Raw genomic sequence first — 20,521 nt, 5'->3', positions numbered from 1 at the left:
GGGCTCTGCCTGTGCAGAGCCGAGGGCGATTCTTCCCGGCCGCGGTAGTTCTTTGGGGGTTCTCTCAGGTCGTCCTGACCATTCTTCCTAACGGTTGATTGGGGACAATCGCTAAAGGCTTTTTTTTTTTTTTCACTTGCTCCGCCCTCTTCCGGTTCGGCCTCCGGTGGCCTCTAAGGGGAAGGGAAGATGGCGGGGCTGTGCGAGAACGCCGTGCGCAGGCGCGAGCCCGAGTGCGCTCTTGTGCGTGCACGCGCATGCGCGCGCTCCTGCGTTTAAGAAGCCGGAGTGTTGGGAGATGAGCCGGGTAGTCAAGTCTTCTGCGAGTGGTACTAGATCGACTGTGCGCCGACTCCCCACCTACCCTTTTCTGCCTTATCCGTCAGCCTCCGTTCGTTCACTGCAGGACCACGCACGAAAGTAAGCGAACCTCGATGCCGAGGGCTTCCCTGTCCACTCACCTTGTTCGCCCCCAACCCCCAACCTTGCAGCCAGGTGTGTGCAGAAGGTTGCAGATCGGGACTTTGGCGGGGAGGGGCGGTGCGCTCCAGAGCAGCAGGAGGTAATAGCGCAAGATGCTTCCTTACCGTGAACGCTTGCTGTTTCCCATGTGCTTTTAGAATGTAGATTTAAAAAGAAATTTTTTTTGGTCTGTAAAATTTTAGGAGCGAAGCAGGGCAGTGCACCACATGTTCTGTGTTTATAAGAAAAAGTTTAATAAAAGTGTTTCCTCCTCACCAGCATGGGATAGCATCTGTTTGTTCTGGTCTACATGGTGAATTACTGTAGTGTATTGCAAGTTGAGGGAGAGGATGAGTGTTTGGGCCGTAGGAAGACCCAATATGCTGTTACCTTAGATGCGTGTGTGTTTTGGGTTGTACTTTTGCTGTCAGTCTTTGCCTGTGGATTTCCCTCAGCCCCTAACAAGGGTCAGCATAAATACATTTGAAGAACAGATCTGTGGTTTGTAGGCATAGGAATCAAATACAATGTGTACGGATGTTTTCTTCTATTTTAAGTGCTTTATAAAAGAAAAAAGAAGTATGAACTAACTGCATTTGGTAAATTGACTGCCAGGTATGATGTAGCTTATCCCTTGAACTATCGCCATTACCTTGCCCTTTTTTGCACAAAATTCTCTGAACTTAGGATTCCTATCAAATCTTGAGGAAAACACACCTAAGTGAGAAATCACTTAAGATAAACGTTATGTGTTAACATTTTGACTAGTATGTTCATCTTTTTACAGGTTAAAACAAAATGAAGATTTTTTCTGAATCTCATAAAACAGTGTTTGTTGTGGATCACTGCCCATACATGGCAGAATCATGTAGACAGCATGTGGAATTTGATATGCTGGTGAAGAATAGGACCCAAGGCATCATCCCTTTGGCTCCCATCTCCAAATCCTTGTGGACTTGCTCAGTAGAATCTTCCATGGAATATTGTAGAATAATGTATGACATATTTCCTTTCAAAAAACTGGTGAGTGTTATGAACAAAATTATGATGGGATGATGTACTTAACTGTATATAGTAACCACGTGAATTTACTGTAGATTTATAACTGTACAGTTAAAATGTATGCAGAACTGCCCTCTATGATTAGTGTAGTATTGGTATTTAGTAACAGCCAGTAGTAATGATGGTGCCAAGCACTTACAAGTTCCAGGCATGTTCCAAAGTGCTCTGTACTTACTGGCCTCTCTAACACTGAAGTAAGTTCTGTACATGGTAGGCCATGTATAAAGTATGTTACAAGCATGGAACAGGCAACTGAAGTTTGAGAACAGCTGGTGGGAACGTTGAGAGGTTATTATTTTGTAGCCCTGTCTGTCCTGGATCTCACTTTGTAGATCAGGCTTGGACTCAAAGAAATCCACCTTCTTTCTCTCAATTGCTGGGATTAAAGATGTGAGCCACCTTCCCAGCTCCAAAAAGCTAAGTTTTTGTTGTTGTTCCTGCTGGTGGTGTTTTGTTTTTGTTTTCATCAGTAAGAAGAGACATTGACATTTGATAGAAATTCCAAATATTAATGTTACCTTTAGGTTTCAGTATCTTTGATGTTTCAGGATTACTTGCAAGTAGGTGGCATGTGTTTCATTTTAGTTGCAGAAGCCCAAGGTGGAACCTAGCCGATGGGAGTATTTGCTTGGCCGAGGCTCTTACCATCTTACCTGACAGGCTTTGTTTTGTTGTGGTGCTAGAACTGAACCCAACACTGCGTGCTGGGCAGACACTGTACACTGAGCTCTATTTTCATTCCTTGTAGTAATTTCTTCACTTTGTATTTTACTGAGGGGAAGAAAGAGTGTAGTTCATGTCTGTTATTTGGCTGTCAGTGCTCAGAAACCCTGCTTCTTCAGGGTTACCTCTAAACCCTCTACTTGTTTTGGTTTTTGGCTTTTTTGGGAGTGTATTTAAGTTTAAAGACCTTTGCGTCTGCTGTTTGTTGTACTTGAAGTTGTCTAGCCCTTGCTTGTTCTGTGGCTGGTTCACTAGGCAGTTTGTAGCCCCCTGAAGTTGCTAAGTCTGTAGAGAGCCTATGTGTCAATACCTGGTCTTAAATAGTAACCGAGTTACTTTTCATAGCATTTATCATTCTCTGAAATTACCCTGTTCATTTATTTGCTTGTGTTCTTCATGCATTGCTTTACCACTTGTTTCACCCCAGACATTGTCCACTTTGTGACAGAACTGTTTTATCTATCACTGCATTCCCATATATTCAGTGCTGGACTAGCAGCTGCATGTCCTAGGCATTTATGCTTACAGAATAGGTAAGTCAGATGATTGCCAGGGCTAGGAATTGTGTGAGATTTAGTGTGATGGTGACTGAGTGAAAGCAGAGTGGAATACTAATTTTTTCTTTGACATCTATTAGGTGAATTTCATTGTGAGTGACTCCGGAGCACATGTTTTAAACTCTTGGACTCAAGAAGACCAAAACTTACAGGAGGTATGCAGTTTTTGAAAAGTATCTAAATGTGGTAAAACTGTCTAAGAGTAATTACTTTTTAAAAAAATTTCTGTATCTTTGCAGAGTTTTAAAACCCTAAGTTATATTACAAGAAAAACAGCTCTTTCTGTTTCAGCAACTCCAAGCAAATGTGAGCTCTAGTGTCTTTTCTAACTTAGATGTTAAATATAATTTCTACATAGCATTTTATTTACTGAATTCTTAATTTAAACTTTATCATGATTGTTACTGATGATTTACTAAGACTTCCACACTCATGAATTTCCCTTGTTTTTTCTGATCAGAATTTTTGTTAGAATTTTTATTAGAATTCTATATTTGCATTATAATATCCATAAAAATATTGTTCTCTACTGTGCCAAATATTGTTTATGATTATTTATTTGTAGAATTTATCATTTCCTTTTTCTCTATATATACCTATTGTATACCTGTATACATATATACCTGTGTATGTCTCTCAAAGCTTCTCGGTGTTTGTCTTACCACGTGTATCAGATAATTCAGTGTTTCCTCTGCACTGACTATGACACCAGGTGTCATCTGCTTCTCATATCGCATCGATTCCTCTGTGTGATCATGTGTCTGGTAGAGTATGGCCTCTACATACAGTTCATGCAACGTGATTCTTCTTATCAATATTTTGGATATAGAAAGAATAATTTTATCAAAATTGTAAGAATCTCAACGCCACTATTCTGTTGATGCTTTTGAAGAAGTCCAGTGTCGTGTCATTTAAATGCTGAAGGCTTTAAGAATCTTGTCTTTCCTCGTGTATATTCTGAACACTTTCAATGATCTGCCTGTGTGGGCCTTTTCTCATTTGTTGGATTACAGTATTTTTAGTTAAGAGGAAATTCTGAGTTGTGTCTTTGACACTGTTCTCGTGTTCTGTCTTTCTAGAATATTTATTAATAGGATGTTGGACTTCCCAGGTAAAGTCACTTTTCTCATTGAGCACCTCTCTATTATTTGACTGTTTTGAATCTTTAAATTCTTATTTGAAACTTTATTTGACTGTATTTTAATTTTCAAGAGCTTGTCCTTATATTTTAATTATGTCCTTTTGTCAGGTTTTCTTGTTTTATGGTTGTATATGCCTTTTAGAACTGTAGGGTTATTAGGGCTTATTCAAAGATCAGTTTTGATCTCTCTGTTCCCAGAGTTCTTTCCTTATTGAGACTTTACTTAAATGCCTACTGACCTTTGGCTGTGCAGTCTTGTTTATCAGCGAGGCACTGAACAGCCAGTTAGGAGACCCTCAGTTGTCGGTAGGTATTCCTGACTGGGCTGCACTGTGCCATGTGCCAGTTCTTAATAAAGAACTGCACACTGTCACAGCCAACAGATGATCTCTTTGGGACCTTGCAGGGTTTCCAGAGAAGGTCCTCCGCTTTTTACCTATGTGCTATGTGTTAGCTTTCTGGGATGCAAGAAAGGCAGGTTCTGCTATTCATAGAAGGACTTTGAGAATATATTTAATCTTGAGGCTTTTAATCTACTACTTTGCTATGTAAGAGAAGTTTTAGCTGTATGTGGCTATTTAAAATTTAAAATTACAGTTCCTTTTATACCCTTTGCTATGTTTAGGTGCTTAGTAAGGCACATGTAGATAGCAGTTTCTGTATGGACCAGGACAGACAGGAAGTTCATCATTTCATAAAGCTCTGTTGGGCAGTGCTACTCCAGGACCTGGCCTTTGCACTCTGCTGTGCTCTGTGGTGTGCACGCATGGTGTGTTGTTAATGTGATTCTGTGTCTGTCTGGTTGCCTGGGAAAGTGGATTAGGGTCTGAGTCGGAGTGTGCTGTATAAACTTCAAGCTATTTGTAGGTTTTTCAGTACCTTCTTCAGCCTTGCTTTGTGTGATGCATGTTGCCTCCTACTTGGAAATGTACCCTTTCTGTGGGGTGCATCGTCTTGTCTTTCTTCCCATGCAGGTACTTAGACTTCTGCTTGTTCAGTACTGTTATGCTTAGTGCCAATTTTCCGTTTTTATAATTCTCAGTGATATTTCCATATTGTTCTTTCTTATTTTGTCTGCATTTAATATGGGGATTTTGCGCTTTTTTATTGTGGCAGTGGTGGGAGTGTTCTTGGGGACTAGATTTATGGCCTCCTGCATGCTAAATAGACAAGCACTGTAACACGAGCTGCATCTCCTTTATGGACTTTTCAGACCTTACCTCCATGTAGCTAGTATTAGATGCCTGCCCTATTCAGACTGGTAGGTTTATGCTTTTTAAAAAATTTCCTATCCTGTGGTCTTAGTTGGATGAGCATAAAGAAACTTAGGCTATATTCATTACGTTTATTATTTTTATTATTTGTTAGTTAAGAACATTGAGTTTCTGGTAGCTTTTGGTTTTTGCCATTGTTTATTTTGAGCAGAAGATGTCAGTCTCCTCAGTTCTTCACTGATGCCTATGAACAACATGAAAGGGAATAATGAAATATTTGAATTACACTATTGGATGAATTTATTTAAATTTTTTTCTGTTAATGACTCCTCAATGGAAGTAATTTTTTTTTTTGGAGATGTGAAAATCTTTATTGGATATTTTATTTACATTTCAGATGCAATCCCCTTTCCCCATTTCTCCTCCCTAGAGAACCCCTATTCCATCCCCCTTCTCCTTTTTGCTTTTATACTATTTTTTAAAATGTTAATCAAAGGCTTTGTAAGTTTGGTAATGTTCAATAACAAGATGCCCATACAATCAGAAGTGTAACCCAATACCCTACCTAGATATATCAGCTACCTTTGACTGCTACAGACAAGCGACCATCCGCCTCCATGTTTCCTTCCCCTTCTTGTCACCTAGCTCCTCCTCTCCTTCTCTTCCTCCCCTCTTTATTCCTCCTCTTCCTCTCCTTATTCCTCCTCTTCCTCTCCTTACTCCTCCCACCTTAGCTTCTCCTACATATCACCCTTGCTGTTAAAATAAAACTTTTTTCTAAATACAATTAGAGCATAACTATACCAATTTGGGTCAGTAAGGTACAAGATAGACCTAATACCCAGCCCATCATTTTGTTGACTAAACAGAACCTCTGTCATCCCTCCTAAAAGACTTAGTTCTGAACTTGGCTTTTTTTCTTGGCTTTAGAATGAATGTCAGCTGAAAACCATCCTCTCAAATATTTTCTCTCAAAGTAAATAGCTGGGATTGGCTATGAGACTATAAGTCTTCAACCCTGTCAGAAATCCAGAATGACTGAGTTAACTGAAATTATGGGAAGCACAAAGCATAGCTTCTAAAACTTAGCCAAATTATACAGACCGCTGAACACCTGGACAGTCCCTATACTACAAAACATTGGAGCATCTGTTCTTCAGCCTTCTGGCCCAGGATCATCTGACAGACCTAGTGATGCAGAATTATTAAGGGCTGATTACTCTGTCTTGGCAGATGTAATCAGTCGACTATTCTGCAAGTGTGTCCTTTTCTGGACAGTAATTTGTCTGTAGATGAAAAGAGGCAATTCTTGCCTAGTGGCTGTCTCACCACAACTGGAGTAACTCTAAAGATGCTCAATTTCTTCTTAGAATCCACGACAGGAAGCTGTCAGGAGCAGACAGGTCTCTAATCAAAATGAACATTAATACAGAAATGTTTGTAATGTCAATTCTGTGGACTTCTGACGTTTTGAGAATCAACTATCCATGTAAGGCAATCTGGACTGTTGTCTGTTAACTCCTCTCAGCTATTTCTAAATAAAATATAGAAAACACCCTAACAATAAACTCAGAGCCATGAATTTTCTATACGCCCTTAACTCACAGTCTAACCATCTCAAATCAGTTAGAAAAGTTAAATAAGGACTGGGTCTAAGCCTTGTATTCCTAAATGTGTTATATAGGCACAGTGCCTCTGAGAGTAACAATATTAATCTCACTTTTATATTAATAAGAAGCTGATACCAATGAAAACCTTAAATTTGAAATCAAAGTAAATTTTGTACCACTTAAGAAATTATAACTTCATCTTAATAACAATTATACATATTTCTACCAATAGGTTATGGCTATGCAATAAATCCTAGCTAATCCTCCCTGTTCCAACAAAATCACTACTTTTCCCTAGAAAGACAGCCCAATATTAAACACCTTAGTCCTCAAGCCCAGGGAATAGGGGTGCTGACTCTTCATTAACTTCTTCAAGCTGATTATGAGCGTTGATATTAGAAGAGGGGCAGGGGGAAGAGTAAATTGATAAGCCTCTGACATCTGTGTCTTCACTGCATCCAGCAGGAATTCCAGGACATCAGAGGTTCGAGCAGGTCTGCTCAGTATGCTTGATGAGTAGATACACCGAAGCTGTGTATTCTGCAATATACAATTCTCAAAACAAATTTTAGTATCAAGATAATTTTTTGTTTGAATTCTGGAATCTAATCTTCTGGCAGCCTGCCTCTGTCATGTCTAATCCTTATAATTGTGCCAGTTTTTATGAGGGTGTGCTCCTACCATCCTCCCATTCCAGCCTCCCTGCTCTCGAAATTTCCAACACTAGGGAATCCAAATTTTTAGGCACCAAGGCTGTCCACTTCCACTGATGCCTGGCAAGACCACCCTCAACTACCTATACAGGTGGAGCCATGAGTCTCTTCCTTTGTGTTCTCGGGCTGGAGATTTTACAATGGTTACTGCAGTTTGTTTCTTAGGACCATTTGCTTGAAAAATTGTTTTCCAGCCTTTTACTCTAAAGTTTCTTTGTCACTGAGGTGGGTTTCCTGTATGCTGCAAAATGCTGGGTCCTGTTTACATATCCAGTCTATTAGCCTATGTCTTTTAATTGGGGAATTGAGTCCATTGATGTTAAGAGATATTAAGGAACAGTGATTGTTGTCTCCTGTTATTTTTGTTATTAGAGGTAGAATTATCTTTGTGTGGCTATCTTGTTTTGAGTTTGTTGGAAGAGGGTTTCTTTCTTGCTGTTTCTAGGGTATAATTTCCCTCCTTGTATTGGAGCTTTCCCGCTATTATCCTTTGTAATGCTGTGTGTGTGGAAAGATATTGTGTAAATTTGGTTTTGTCATAGAATATTTTGGTTTTTCCATCTATGGTAATTGAGAGTTTTGCTGGGTATAGTAGCCTGGGCTGGCATTTGTGATCTCTTAGGGTCTGTATGACATCTGTCCAGCATCTTCTAGCTTTTATAGTATCTGGTGAGAAGTCTGGTGTAATTCTGATAGGTCTGCCTTTATATGTTACTTGGTCTTTTTCCCTTACTGCATTTAATATTCTTTGTTTGTTTTGTGCATTTGGTGTTTTGATTATTATGTGATGGAAGGTATTTCTTTTCTGGTCTAGTCTATTTGGCGTGGAAGTTATTCTTCCAAGGTTAGTTTTAATAGAACACTTTAAAGCGTGATCATCACAGTGCTTGGTCCTACAGTGTGTGTGGTTGTAAGTCACTGAGGAAATGGGGATTTATTGGTCCTACAGTGTGTGTGGTTAGTTGTCACTGAGGAAATGGGGATTTATTGGTCCTACAGTGTGTGTGGTTAGTTGTCACTGAGGAAATAGGGATTTATTGGTCCTACTGTGTGTGTGGTTAGTGTCACTGAGGAAATGGGGTTTTATTGGTCCTACAGTGTGTGTGGTAAGTTGTCACTGAGGAAATAGGGATTTATTAGTCCTACAGTGTGTGTGGTTAGTGTCACTGAGGAAATGGGGTTTTATTGGTCCTACAGTGTGTGTGGTTAGTGTCACTGAGGAAATAGGGATTTATTGGTCCTACAGTGTGTGTGGTTAGTGTCACTGAGGAAATGGGGATTTATTGGTCCTACAGTGTGTGTGGTTAGTATCACTGAGGAAATGGGGATTTATTGGTCCTACAGTGTGTGTGGTTGTGAGTCACTGAGGAAATGGGGATTTATTGGTCCTACAGAGTGTGTGGTTAGTTGTCACTGAGGAAATGGGGTTTTATTGGTCCTACAGTGTGTGTGGTTAGAATTCACTGAGGAAATGCGGATTTAGTGGCTTGGCTTTATACTTTTACCTCTCCAGAATATTCTTAATATTTTGTTAAATATTTGAAAACAATTTAAGGATTCTCTACATCTTCACTATCTGCCAGGAAGTACCATGAAAAAACCTTGGAGTCTTTCTCCTTGTGTGGAAATAAAGATCAGCACATGCTCGTAGAGCTCTTACTCTCTGTACCACTGAGGTATATCCGTAGTGTATGACTTTAAAAGAAGTTGCTGGCACAGCTTCTGATGTGCATGATGTCACAGTCCTTTGTTTCCAGCATTCAGGAAGAATAGGCAGCAGGATCAGGAGTTTAAGATCGGTCTTGACTACATAGTGTCAAGGTATGTCAAGGTAATCTTGACTACAAGTGCCATCATTTGAGGGTAGTCTGCACTACAGACCCCGTTGTAAAAAGCAGACCCAACATACCAAATGAAGCAAGTACCATGAATGTCTAGTGTCAGGAGGAACCTTTCAGTACTCTGAAGTTACTTCAGGAAGAAATTCCATTGTGAGGGCAACTCTAGTATGTCACTGATGTTGAATGCTTTTTTTTTTTTTTTAATGAAATGTATCTAGTACGTTGTGCTTTGGTTATTCTTGACACATCAATTTGTCAGACATCCTCATAAATAACGAATGAAGTCAGCTGGTTGCAAATATTTAGACTGGAGGGATTTTAGACATCCTTTGCTATGTAATTCCTTCTTCATGCAAGCAGAGGGCCCAAGACTCACAGCTACCAGAGATGGTCTTTCCATTGTGGCACCCATTTCTAGCCTGTATACATTTTTTTTTAATTGTCACACTTGAGGGGTTTAGGTCTTATTTTTGACTTGTCACTAATGTGGAACAAGTTCTATTATTTTTATTTTCAGTTAGGTGAGGAAAAGGGCCAGAACACATTGGCCAGGGTCACATAGCTAATAAAGACTGAACAGAATGTTAATCCATATCTGACTCCAAAGCTTTTTTTCTTCTGCTTTCCCAAAGAAATATATTATCCCCTCTCTTAAACCAATGCTTGTTAAGCCTTTCCTATATTGCTGGGTTATATAGTAGTTTATAAATAATAGTCTTTCTTTTTTAGTTACTTTTAAAAATAGACAGTGTCCATCTAATTTTTAAAAATGTCCATCTCTACCCATACATGTATACCTCTATATATGTGTTTGATAATCATGTTCATTACTTCTTCTATTGCCTGTCAGAAGCAATTTAAGGGAGGAAAGGGTTACTTTGGTTCACAGTTTCAGATGAGTGCAGTCCCATCATGGCAGAGAAAGCGTAATGGCTGCAGCCCTGTCTGGAGCTATCTATGTGGGAATGTGATATTGGCAGATCAGGAGGCAAACCAGGCCAGCCGTCTGTCCCAATGACCTGCCTTACATTTGCTTTGTGGACTCCTAAATGCAAAGCTTTCATAGTCTTGAAAATAGTGCCACCAGCTGGGGACCACGTGTGCAAACATGGAAGCCTGCGGAGGCTGATTTGAGCTAAACCATAACAAGTGCAAATTTCTAAAACGGTGCCTACTTTTTATTTCTTCTTTGGGTTATTGGTGCTAAAACCTGTTTGTAGCAGTTGAAGAGAGCTGAACCAGTGCCATTCTAAACAGCTTCACATTAGCAATGCCCTGATGCCAAATCACAGAGTAAATAGTCACTGCTTTAAAAAACAAAACAACAGCAAACCCCTTTCTTTATTTTCATTGGTTACAAAAATGTATGTGTTGATGGAGTAAGAAGTGATGTTTTAATATGTGTACATCGTATAACGTTCAAATCAGGTAAACTGTTTCTGCAAAAACTTCACATTCCTTTAGACTGAAAACTTTTACAGTTCTTCCTTAGACTAGAGCTGTAGCTCAGTTGGTAGAACACTTGTGTATGTGGTAGCATGAAGCCCTGCATTCAGATCCGTAGTAATAAATGCCTGTGATGTCAGCGCTGGAGTTCAGAAAGGTGGTTCAGAAATCAGGTTATCCTCAGCTGTATAGAGTTTGAGCGTAGCTGGAGCTGTCGAAGTACCTTCTACAAACAAACTATCCTGGCATAGAGACACCCAGTTCTCCAGTTCTTTCTGCTTTGTGGGTCCTGGGAATCAAACTCAAGTCCTCAGGCTTGGCAGCAAGCACGAATCCCCACTGAGCTGGCTAGCCCCCCTCCTTTCCTATTGTTAGGATAAATCTAGTCACTAGACCTTCCTGGTTCCCTTGGATCCTGTGAAGGTTTCTGCTGTGACAGAGAGATAATGTATGGCAAATGCAATCCATGTGATGCTCAGTACAGGTATGTATTGTGTAATTGTTCAGATCTGGTAAACAGTGCTTAACAATCCTTTAGCTCCACCCCAACCCCCCCCCCCAAACCAATTTAAATCCCGAGCTGTTTGAATTGATGCTTCTGTTGGAGATGACTTCAGGAGGGTCCTCCTACATCTTGCATCTGTTGTTCATTTGAGTGAAAATGTGCCATTCGGTTTTGTTTTTTAATTTTTTTTATATATTTTTTATTTTCTTTTTGAGATGAGGTTTCACTATATAGTCTTCTTTGGCCTAGAAATGATTGTGTAGACCATCCAAGATCCACCCGTTTAGTTGCCTTTCAAGTTCTGGAATTAAAGACATGGGCCACCAAAACTGTAGAGTTAATATATTTTCTTTTTTTTTTTTTTTAATTATTTAGTATAAAATTAGATTATTGGTAAGGTACACTATATTGTTTTTTTCTCATATTAATGTTTTATAAATCCTTTGAATGTCTTGAGGTGTTAATTCTGTAATAATATTAGAATTCTTATTTAGAATACCAGATAAATTTATGAACTTTTATAATAGAATGTCACATGAAAAATTTAAATGTTTTTATTCATTCCACAGAATATGTAGAATCAGAAAGTAGTAAGCCAAAACAATGAGATTGTGGTGTTTTACAGTTAATAGGATATTTGGACTCTCGGTCAAGCAGCCCTCCTCCCTCACCCTTGTCAGTAGCTAGGACCATAGGCACATGACACAGAGACTCCTTTTAAAAAAACTATACTGAGAATAACTCATATATCATGAAATTTATCCATTGAAGGTATAGAGTTATTGAACTATATCATTATTAAAATTTTAATACATCCACAGCTATGTACAGTGATTACCGCTGTCAGTTTTAGAGCATTCCCCCACCTCAAAAACATCCCCATGCCTACTGGTTATTACTACTTTTATTTCCCTACTTGCAGACAATAACTAATCTTTCTGTATAGACTTCTCTGTTCTAGTCTTTTTATGTGAATGGAATCCTGTAATATGTGGGTTTGTAACTGGCTTTTTTGACTTAGCATTTATGTCGTTTTCAAGGTTCATCCATAATGTTGTTTATGCTTGCTCCCCCCCCCCCCACGCCCCCCACTCCCCGGCCCCAAGAAAGTTTCCTCTGTAGTATAGCCCTGACTATTCTGTAACCCACTCTATAAGACCAGGCTGGCCTCAAACTCATAGGTCCACCTGCCTCTGCCTCCTGAGTACTGGGATCAAAGGTGTGTGCCACCACTGCCTGGGCATTTTTTTAAAAGAAATTGTTTATGTGTTCATGATGTGTGTATGCGCATCCATGTGGAGGATCGAAAGGCAGCTTTGTGGAGTCATTTCTCTCCTTCCAAGTTGTCAGGCTTGCATCATTAGGTAACAAGAGGCTTGCAAAGTCATCTCTCCTGCTCTCTGTTTGTATTTTATTACAGACTGTTGAATGAGTCTGTACTTCATTTTGTCAGGCATTGGACATTTGGAGCTTTTATGGGTAATACTGCTGTGAATACTTACACATGCTTTTCATGTGAAAATTATGACCCTTGTTTTGTTTTGTTTTGTTTTGTTTTGTTTTTATGCACACTGAAGAGTGGAATTGGTTGGTGATTTGGTAACTTGTATTTAACACTTTGAAGAACTGCCAAGCTCTTTGACAGTGATAGCCGTACCGTGTGCCTCCTTCCAGCAGTGAATGAGGGTTTATGTTTTTCTGGGTGCTGTCCATGCTTTCTTTCTATTATCTGACTTTGGATTTTAGACTCTAATGCATATAACATTACTTCATTTAAAATTGTATTTCTCTAATGAGTAATAGGATTGAACATTTATTTCTTCATGTGCTAACTAGACACAAAGAAGTCAGCTGAGACTGACAGGAGCCACATTGAGACTGTACATCCATTTGGGTGATGTTGCATCTTAGTAGTGTTTCATTTCGTGAGAGCAGGAAGATGTTCTCTGTATGTAGATCTCTTTAATTTCTTTAATCAATGTTTTATAGTTTTTAAGGTATAACCTTTTTATTATTTTGCTAAATGTATTCCTAAGTATTTTCCTCTTTTAATAGTTATTCTAAGTTGGTTTTCTCCTCTTTAATTTTCTTTTGGGATCTTTCGTTCTAAGTGTGTAAAAATATAATTAATTTTGTGTATTGATCTTATATCCTGTGACCTTAATAAATTAATAAATTAATTGGTAGTATTTGAGATTGAACCTATGGCTAGGCAAAGGCTCTGCCACAGAGCTACAGCTCTAGCCTTGTGCTTATTAATTCTAGTAGCGTTGTAATGGATTCCTTGCGGTTTTCTGTAGTTGTACTTTCTGTCTTCCAGTCTGGATCACTGTGTGTCCTTTCCTTCCCTAATTGTTCTGACTAGATCTTCTATACCGTGTTGAGTAAAATGGTGCAAGGGACATCTTGGTTTGCGTAGGCAGTTAGGGTGAACACTTTTAACCTTTAACCATTAATTACAATGCCCCCAAAGGGTTTTTCAGGGGTACCCTTTATTTGCACGAGGAGATGGTTTCCAGTTTATTTTTATTTTATTATTTTTTTTTGTATGTTGTCAAAACCTTTTCCTGGGTTTATATGAAATGATGATGGGTTTGGGTTTTTTATTGGTAATAAATATGTCTTACATTTACTTTTTTGATGCTAAAGTAACTTGATTTTCTTTTTTATTGTATTTTGTATTATTTGAAACATTTTAAAAATTTAAATATATATTGATTATATTCTTGTCCTTCCCTATCCAATATAACAACCTTCCCTCCCCAGAACCAAGAAAATAAAGTAATGTACCACCCAAAACAAACAGCCGCAAAAACCTCACCAAACTAACCAAATAAACTGTGGAGTCCATTAAGGCATATCCTAGAGTGGTTGATACACCCAGTGTCACTCCACTGGAAAAGACTGATTATCCCTTTTCTAACAGGTAAAAATGACAGGTCAGTTGTTAACATTTACCCTAGTGACTAGATTTTCATTCATCCATTCATTTTTTTTTTTAAATGTAACAAAATAAAATAAGATAAAACAAAACTATCACATCAAACTTGGACAAGACAAATCAAGAAGGATAAGAGTTGAAGAGAAGGCACAATAATCAGACCTACTCGTTCACACACTCAGGAATCCCATAAAAAAACACTAATTTGGAAGCCAGAATATAAGCACCAAGGACCAGACCTGTACAAGCCCCGTGCATGTTGCCCTAGTCTCTGTGGGTTCATATGAGCTTTGCTCGTGTTGACTTAGCTTTGTTTTCTTGGTGCTATACATCCCCTCTGGCCTTCTACCTCTTCTTCCAAGGGGTTCCCTGAGCTTTGAGGGGAAAGACATCCCATTTATGGAGACATCCCATTTAGTGCTGAGTGTTTGCCTTAGGGTTTCATTGCTGTGAAGAGACACCATAGCCATGGCAACTCTTAATAAAGGAAAACATTCAACTGGGGCTGACTTAAAATTCAGAGGTTTATTCCCTTACCCTCATGGTGAGAGTAATGGTGACATGCAGGCAGACCTGGTGCTGGAGAGGTAGGTGAGAGTTCTACATCTGGGACTGCAGGCAGCAGGAAGAGACAGTGAGCCACTAGGCCTGGCTTGAGCTTCTGAAACCCCAAAACCCATCCCTAGTGATACACTTCCTCCAACAAGGCCACACCTCCTAGTAGTGCCACTTCCAATGGGCCATTGGGGGCCATTTTTTTCAAACCACCACAGTGTTCCAAGGTCTCTGTGCATAATGTTTGGCTGTGGGTCTCTGTATTTGTTTCCAGCTTCTTACAGAGTAAGCGTCTTTAGTAATGGATGAACAAGGCACTGATCTATGAGAATAACAGAATATCATTGTAAGTCGTTTATCACTACATTATTTAGACCATTTGGTTTTACTCTAGGTCCCTGGGCTTTCTAGTCCCAAGGTTGTGGTCATACAAGCAGTGTCGGGTAGGAGTTTCATCTCAGGCCATAAGTCAAATCAGTTATTGATTGGTTATTCCTGCAAGCTTTGAGCCACCATTACCTTATTCTATCTTGCAGGTTGTACACCATTGTAGATAAAAGGCCTTAGTGTTTTGAGAGCATGCAGAGTACCTTCCTGTACCAAAGATACTGGAATGTAGGAGTGAAGGCTCTCAAAGCACCAGCTTGACATATCCATGTTCAGTGAGTCAGATGGGTGTTGTCTGCAGCAATGGAACCTTGCTGTCAGTTGTGGAGAGCATCCTATAGTTTTGGCAAAAGCCTGAGTTGTTTGGAGATTCCTGTAGGGCCCTTTTGGCCAATAACTCAATCCTGATACTAGAAGCTTCATTTGGTTACAAGAGTGGCCATTTGGGACCGTCTTCTCCATTATCTGGAGAATTCACTTAGATTACTTTCATATGTATGCATGCATGTATGTATGTATTTTATAAAATTTCTACTGTATTAGGTTTCCATATTACCCTTCAAATATGCCTTAATTTTAGCTGTCTCTCCCCATATTCCCTCCCACAAGCCTTTCTCTCCTCTCCCTCTATTTGATACTAAGTTCACTTTTATTCTTGATAGTAACCCTCCATGGTTATGGTGTGTGTTGTTAGATTTGGCTTGCTAGTATTTTTTTCAGGGAGTTTGTATGCATATATGTGATTTATTTATTTTTGCTTTATGTGCATTGGTGTTTTGTCTGCATATATATATATCTGGTAAGGGTGTTAGATTCCTTGGAACTGGAGTTACAGACAGTTGTGAGCTGCCATGTAGGTGCTGGAAATTGAACCTGTGTTCCTTGGGGAGAGCAGCCAGTGCTTTTAATCGCTGAACCAGCTGTTCAGTTCCTTGTCTATATTTTAAGAAGTATTGGTTTGTAGTTTTCTCAGGATTTTTTTGTCTAACTTGTCATGTTTTTTTGTCAGTCAACATAGTTGTTTCTCCTTTTACTTAGCTAATGGCAGCACTAGCTACTGTGGGGCCTCCTAACCCTCGGGCAGATCCAGAGTGCTGCAGCATTCTGCATGGTCTTGTTGCAGCAGTGGAAACCCTTTGCAAAATTACTGAATACCAACATGAGGCTCGCACTTTACTCATGGAGAATGCAGAACGAGTTGGGAATAGAGGACGGATAATCTGCATTACAAATGCAAAAAGGTGGGCTGCTAATCACAGTGATCCTTTCCTTGAGAGAATTTTAATTACTATGTTTTTATTTTACAAAGTGTGGATGGCCTTTAAATATGTACAGATATGCATATGGCTTCTCTGATGTATTTTATTTCTAGGATTTGCCTTTAATATTGAGTCTAGGCTTATTCAGTGCTAAATAAAAATCCATCTTGATGAGCTGCATATGCTTATGCATATCTGCAGTCCTAGCACTTGGAGGTGGGGCAGGAAAATTGCCCTGAATTTGAGGCCAGCCTAACCTATGTAGTGAGTTTCAGGTTAGCCAGGGCAATAGAGCAAAACTGTCTCAATAAAATCATCTTGGTGAAAGCTGTTTAAATTATCATCTAAGTTGATAAGACTTTTTTTTCACTGATTTTTTTTTTTAGCTAATAATTTGAATGAGGTATGTTCAGGACAGTCTTTGCTGAAGTAATTTTTTTAAGTATTTATTTTTTAAATTATATGCACACATGTGTTTGTGAGTGGGTTTGTGCACATGAATACAGGTACTGCAGAGTCTAGAAGATAACCTCAGATCCCTGCAGCTAGAGTTACAGGAACCTGTGACTGTGAGCTGCTGGACTTGGGTGCTGGAACCAAACTGAGTCCTCTGCAAGAGCAGTGCTTGCTCTTAATTCTGAGCACTCCCTCCAGCCCCTGCTGAAACAATTTTATGTGCCAGTATCAACATGCTATAGCTAAATAGTGGCTTTGACTATTTTCTTACTATTTGTTCCTGTAAATTTTCTCTCTTTTTTTTTAAAAAAAAAACATAGTGACAGTCATGTACGGATGCTCGAAGACTGTGTCCAGGAAACAATTCATGAGCATAACAAGCTTGCTGCAAACTCAGATCAGTGAGTATAATTCATAGATGAAATAACTGTTGCAACAGTTTTTTGGTATGTTTGGTAGCGTTTCCTTGATTTTTCTTATTTAATAAATTAGCATAATACTATAAGTTTGATTAGAACTTTTTTCATTTTTCTTACATTTTAGAGTATTATTTTCTTTTTATAGGAAAGAGGTCCAGAATGCTAAAATAATACCTAAATTTATAATGCATATTTGTTTCGGTAGGTCATTATCATACCCTTCTAGGAAGTTATAAAATACGAAAATTGTATATGTCATTACTCATTATTTATTAGTTCAAAATGTAACAACTCATTGCATGGTGTGAATCTAATTTTAAATAATAGCAGTTGAAAAGAACATTTTTTTTCTTTATACTCATAGCAGTATTTAGGGATGATCAAAAGTGTTATGTTTGTTTGTTTTTCTATACCAAACACTTTTACCATTCTGTGGGCAACATCTGGGTAACCTGTAGTTCATTTATGATACCAGCTCTCCGGAGTTAGTGCAGCCCCAACAGATTAAGAGCTCAGTTTTTCAGAATTGAGTATCTTCCTTACCTTTCAGACACCAGTGTCAGTCTGACGTGCTAACCAGCAGTTGTTCCCATAGCACCATCATGTCTAACGGTTTGCTGTGAACTAGTATGCTAATATGTTTTAAAGGATACAGGTCAGGCAGGTGACATAGCACAAAGCAGAGGAAGTCCCGGGTGTAGGAGTTTTTACCCCCTCAGGGGTGAATGTTGTGTCTTCACGGTGTGTGGATGTGTAGATATGTCAAGATCCTGAGCCCTTTTTCTCTGGGGCATTCATGGAGATATCTACACAGGCATGGCAGGTTATTCCCTGGCCGCCTCTTTCCTTCCTAAGGGATGGCAGAGTGGTGCTCAAAGGTCCCAAGCTTCTAATCAAAGCATTGTCTTTTTTGTAATATCTTCTCCATCCAGGAGCTGTGAAGAATCCCAAGTCATGTCATTCACACAGAGGAACTAGTACCCAGGAGAGTCTCAGAGATTTAGGAACCAGCTGTCAAGAACCTAGATCCAAGGTCAACAGTAGAGAACTGAAGATACTGTTAGGACCCATAGTACTTAGGACTAAATTCCTATCAAAGGGTTTTAGGAGCTCTGTCCCATCTGCCAGGTCAATAAACCAAATGTCGCATCACAGCCAGTAAGGGGTGTTTACTGCAGTTGTACTGGACTGCAGTTTAGATTGAGCAGTTACTAATTTTCTTATGTGGAATTAAGGACATTCTTAGTGGAATTCAAGTGTTTGGGAATGTCTTGTACAGTTCACTTGAGAATGACTCAGTAAGAAACAGTTGCACCTCCATTGAGTCAGAAAGAACACACATGTAACTAATAGTGAATTTGTGTGATATACAATGTAGACTATATGGGTTTTCATTGAATATACTACTGTCAGCTTTTCTTCAGAATACACGGTTAGAGAAGGGCTGGTGAGATGGCTCCATATCTGACAACATGAATTCAGAAACATTATCCTCTGTTCTCCACATGTGCACTGTACACTCCCACTCATAAAAAAGTAAAAATATAATTTTGAAAAATTGGGAACATTTTTTTAGTCTTGTATTCTTAGAAGTAATCATTTATAGTTTGCGGTTAGTATTGCCTGATTTTTGTCCTTAAAAAATTAAGAAATTCAATATACAGATACAGATACTCATTTTCTTTGTGATATAGAAAATTGTGAGATTTTTCTATGTTGTTGTTTTTAAACTTTGAACATATTTTTATTATGCAAAGATTGTCTCATAATTGGATACATTCTACCTTGCACGGTCTCATACTCTCCACAATAACTTCTGAGCATCTCCTGTGCCAGTGGCAGCAGGAATGGGATTTCCTTAGTGACGTGTGAGAGCAGGGCCTGGTGCAGGGCTCCCATCGTTGGTGCTTTTGTTACCTAAATACACAGAGAAAGGTTTTGTGTTTCATTTAAACGAAAGCAAGTATTTATTATACACTGTGTAACTGTTTAGCTTAGAGTGATAACAGTGATATCTGATTATAGTTTTTATTATGTACATAATACTATTTATTATAATAAGGTTGAAATAGTTTGCTTGCCTCAATTCTTTACAACGTCTATTCTAACATTTTAAGTGAAAGTTTTCTTTAAGTCTCATGCAGATTCAAAAATGTGAGTTGGTCTTGATTCACACCTACCCAGTTGGTGAAGATAGCCTTGTGTCTGATCGTCCTAAAAAAGAGGTGAGTGTGGAAGTGCTGCGGGAAGAGACGGTTGTGAGTTCAAATAAGCAACGCTGAGATTGACAGCATTAACATGATCACATTGCTGGTTTGGTTTTGTTTTTTTTTGCTAAGAAACTATTTGAAAGACTGAGAACAAACCTTTATGTCAAACATCTAACTAGTCAGAATAGACTGTTGTAATTATAGATGTTACATGTTTCTTGTCTTTCCTTCATTACTGACATTTATTTTAATAAATGTGTTGCAAATCCATGTAATTTTTATTCTTACTATTCTTTATTGTGAATTTCAGTTACTTTAGTAACTTCAATTTTTTCTCATTTTGAGAAAAGGAGTATAATTCTAATAATCTTGGAGGACAAAGAAACCAACTTAAAAAGTAGAAAAATTTTAAATGAGAAGATAATTTTGTTGGTTGGTAGGTATATTCACATCACATCTTTATTGATAGTCTATATTCAAAAATACAGATCTATCCACTTATGTAGTTACAGTAAATATATATAGTAGTATGCTAATTTTTTATTTTTTAATTTAACCATATCCACTATTACTTTAGAATATGAATTTTTGTATTTAAGTGATATTTTCAGGTTGTTGACTATCATTTTTAGGTGATTTCTTGATTACTTTACACCTCTCTTATGATACAATATGTTGGCTTTACTTTTTGGTAACTGAAACAATTAAATATACTATTATTGCCGTGGAATTAATAAAATTTTGTTAGTTTGCTGATATTTTGCTCCCTTACCTCATACTGGAGTCAGATGTTTGTGGTGATTTCCATGTTTATTTTTAATTTTTATTTGCAGTTTTGTCCTTTATAAAGTGAGTTATTTTTCTTATAGTATCTCTATGTGACTTCAAGCCTATTTTCATATCTATAAGCAGGAGTTAAAAAATACAAATGTGTATTTTAGTGGATGGTTCCAGTCTAGGTTTTAAGAGGACAGTAACTGTCTGTACTGTGACTACTTAATGTCTCACATAGTTCCTGCC

At 38.4% G+C, this 20,521-nt stretch overlaps 1 protein-coding gene across 2 annotated transcripts in view; it reads left to right on the top strand.

Moving 5' to 3' along the window:
* The first annotated feature begins 79 nt into the window (after positions 1-79).
* Positions 80-20,521, top strand: part of Ints13 (integrator complex subunit 13) — a 32,695-nt gene continuing 12,253 nt past the window's right edge. Inside the window, exons 1-6 of one of the 2 annotated variants that reach the window (XM_034511220.2) lie at positions 80-420; positions 1,250-1,485; positions 2,885-2,959; positions 16,196-16,398; positions 17,193-17,273; positions 19,426-19,516. In XM_034511220.2, coding sequence (XP_034367111.1) covers positions 1,261-1,485; positions 2,885-2,959; positions 16,196-16,398; positions 17,193-17,273; positions 19,426-19,516 — 675 coding nt within the window. In that variant the 5' untranslated portion in view covers positions 80-420; positions 1,250-1,260. The remainder of the gene's footprint in view (positions 421-1,249; positions 1,486-2,884; positions 2,960-16,195; positions 16,399-17,192; positions 17,274-19,425; positions 19,517-20,521) is intronic. The other variant, XM_034511218.2, reaches the window with a different exon arrangement.

The sequence above is a fragment of the Arvicanthis niloticus genome, chromosome 9 (assembly GCF_011762505.2).
Source record: "Arvicanthis niloticus isolate mArvNil1 chromosome 9, mArvNil1.pat.X, whole genome shotgun sequence".
In the NCBI taxonomy this organism is placed as follows: domain Eukaryota; kingdom Metazoa; phylum Chordata; class Mammalia; order Rodentia; family Muridae; genus Arvicanthis; species Arvicanthis niloticus.
This window is presented reverse-complemented; position numbering and strand designations above follow the sequence as displayed.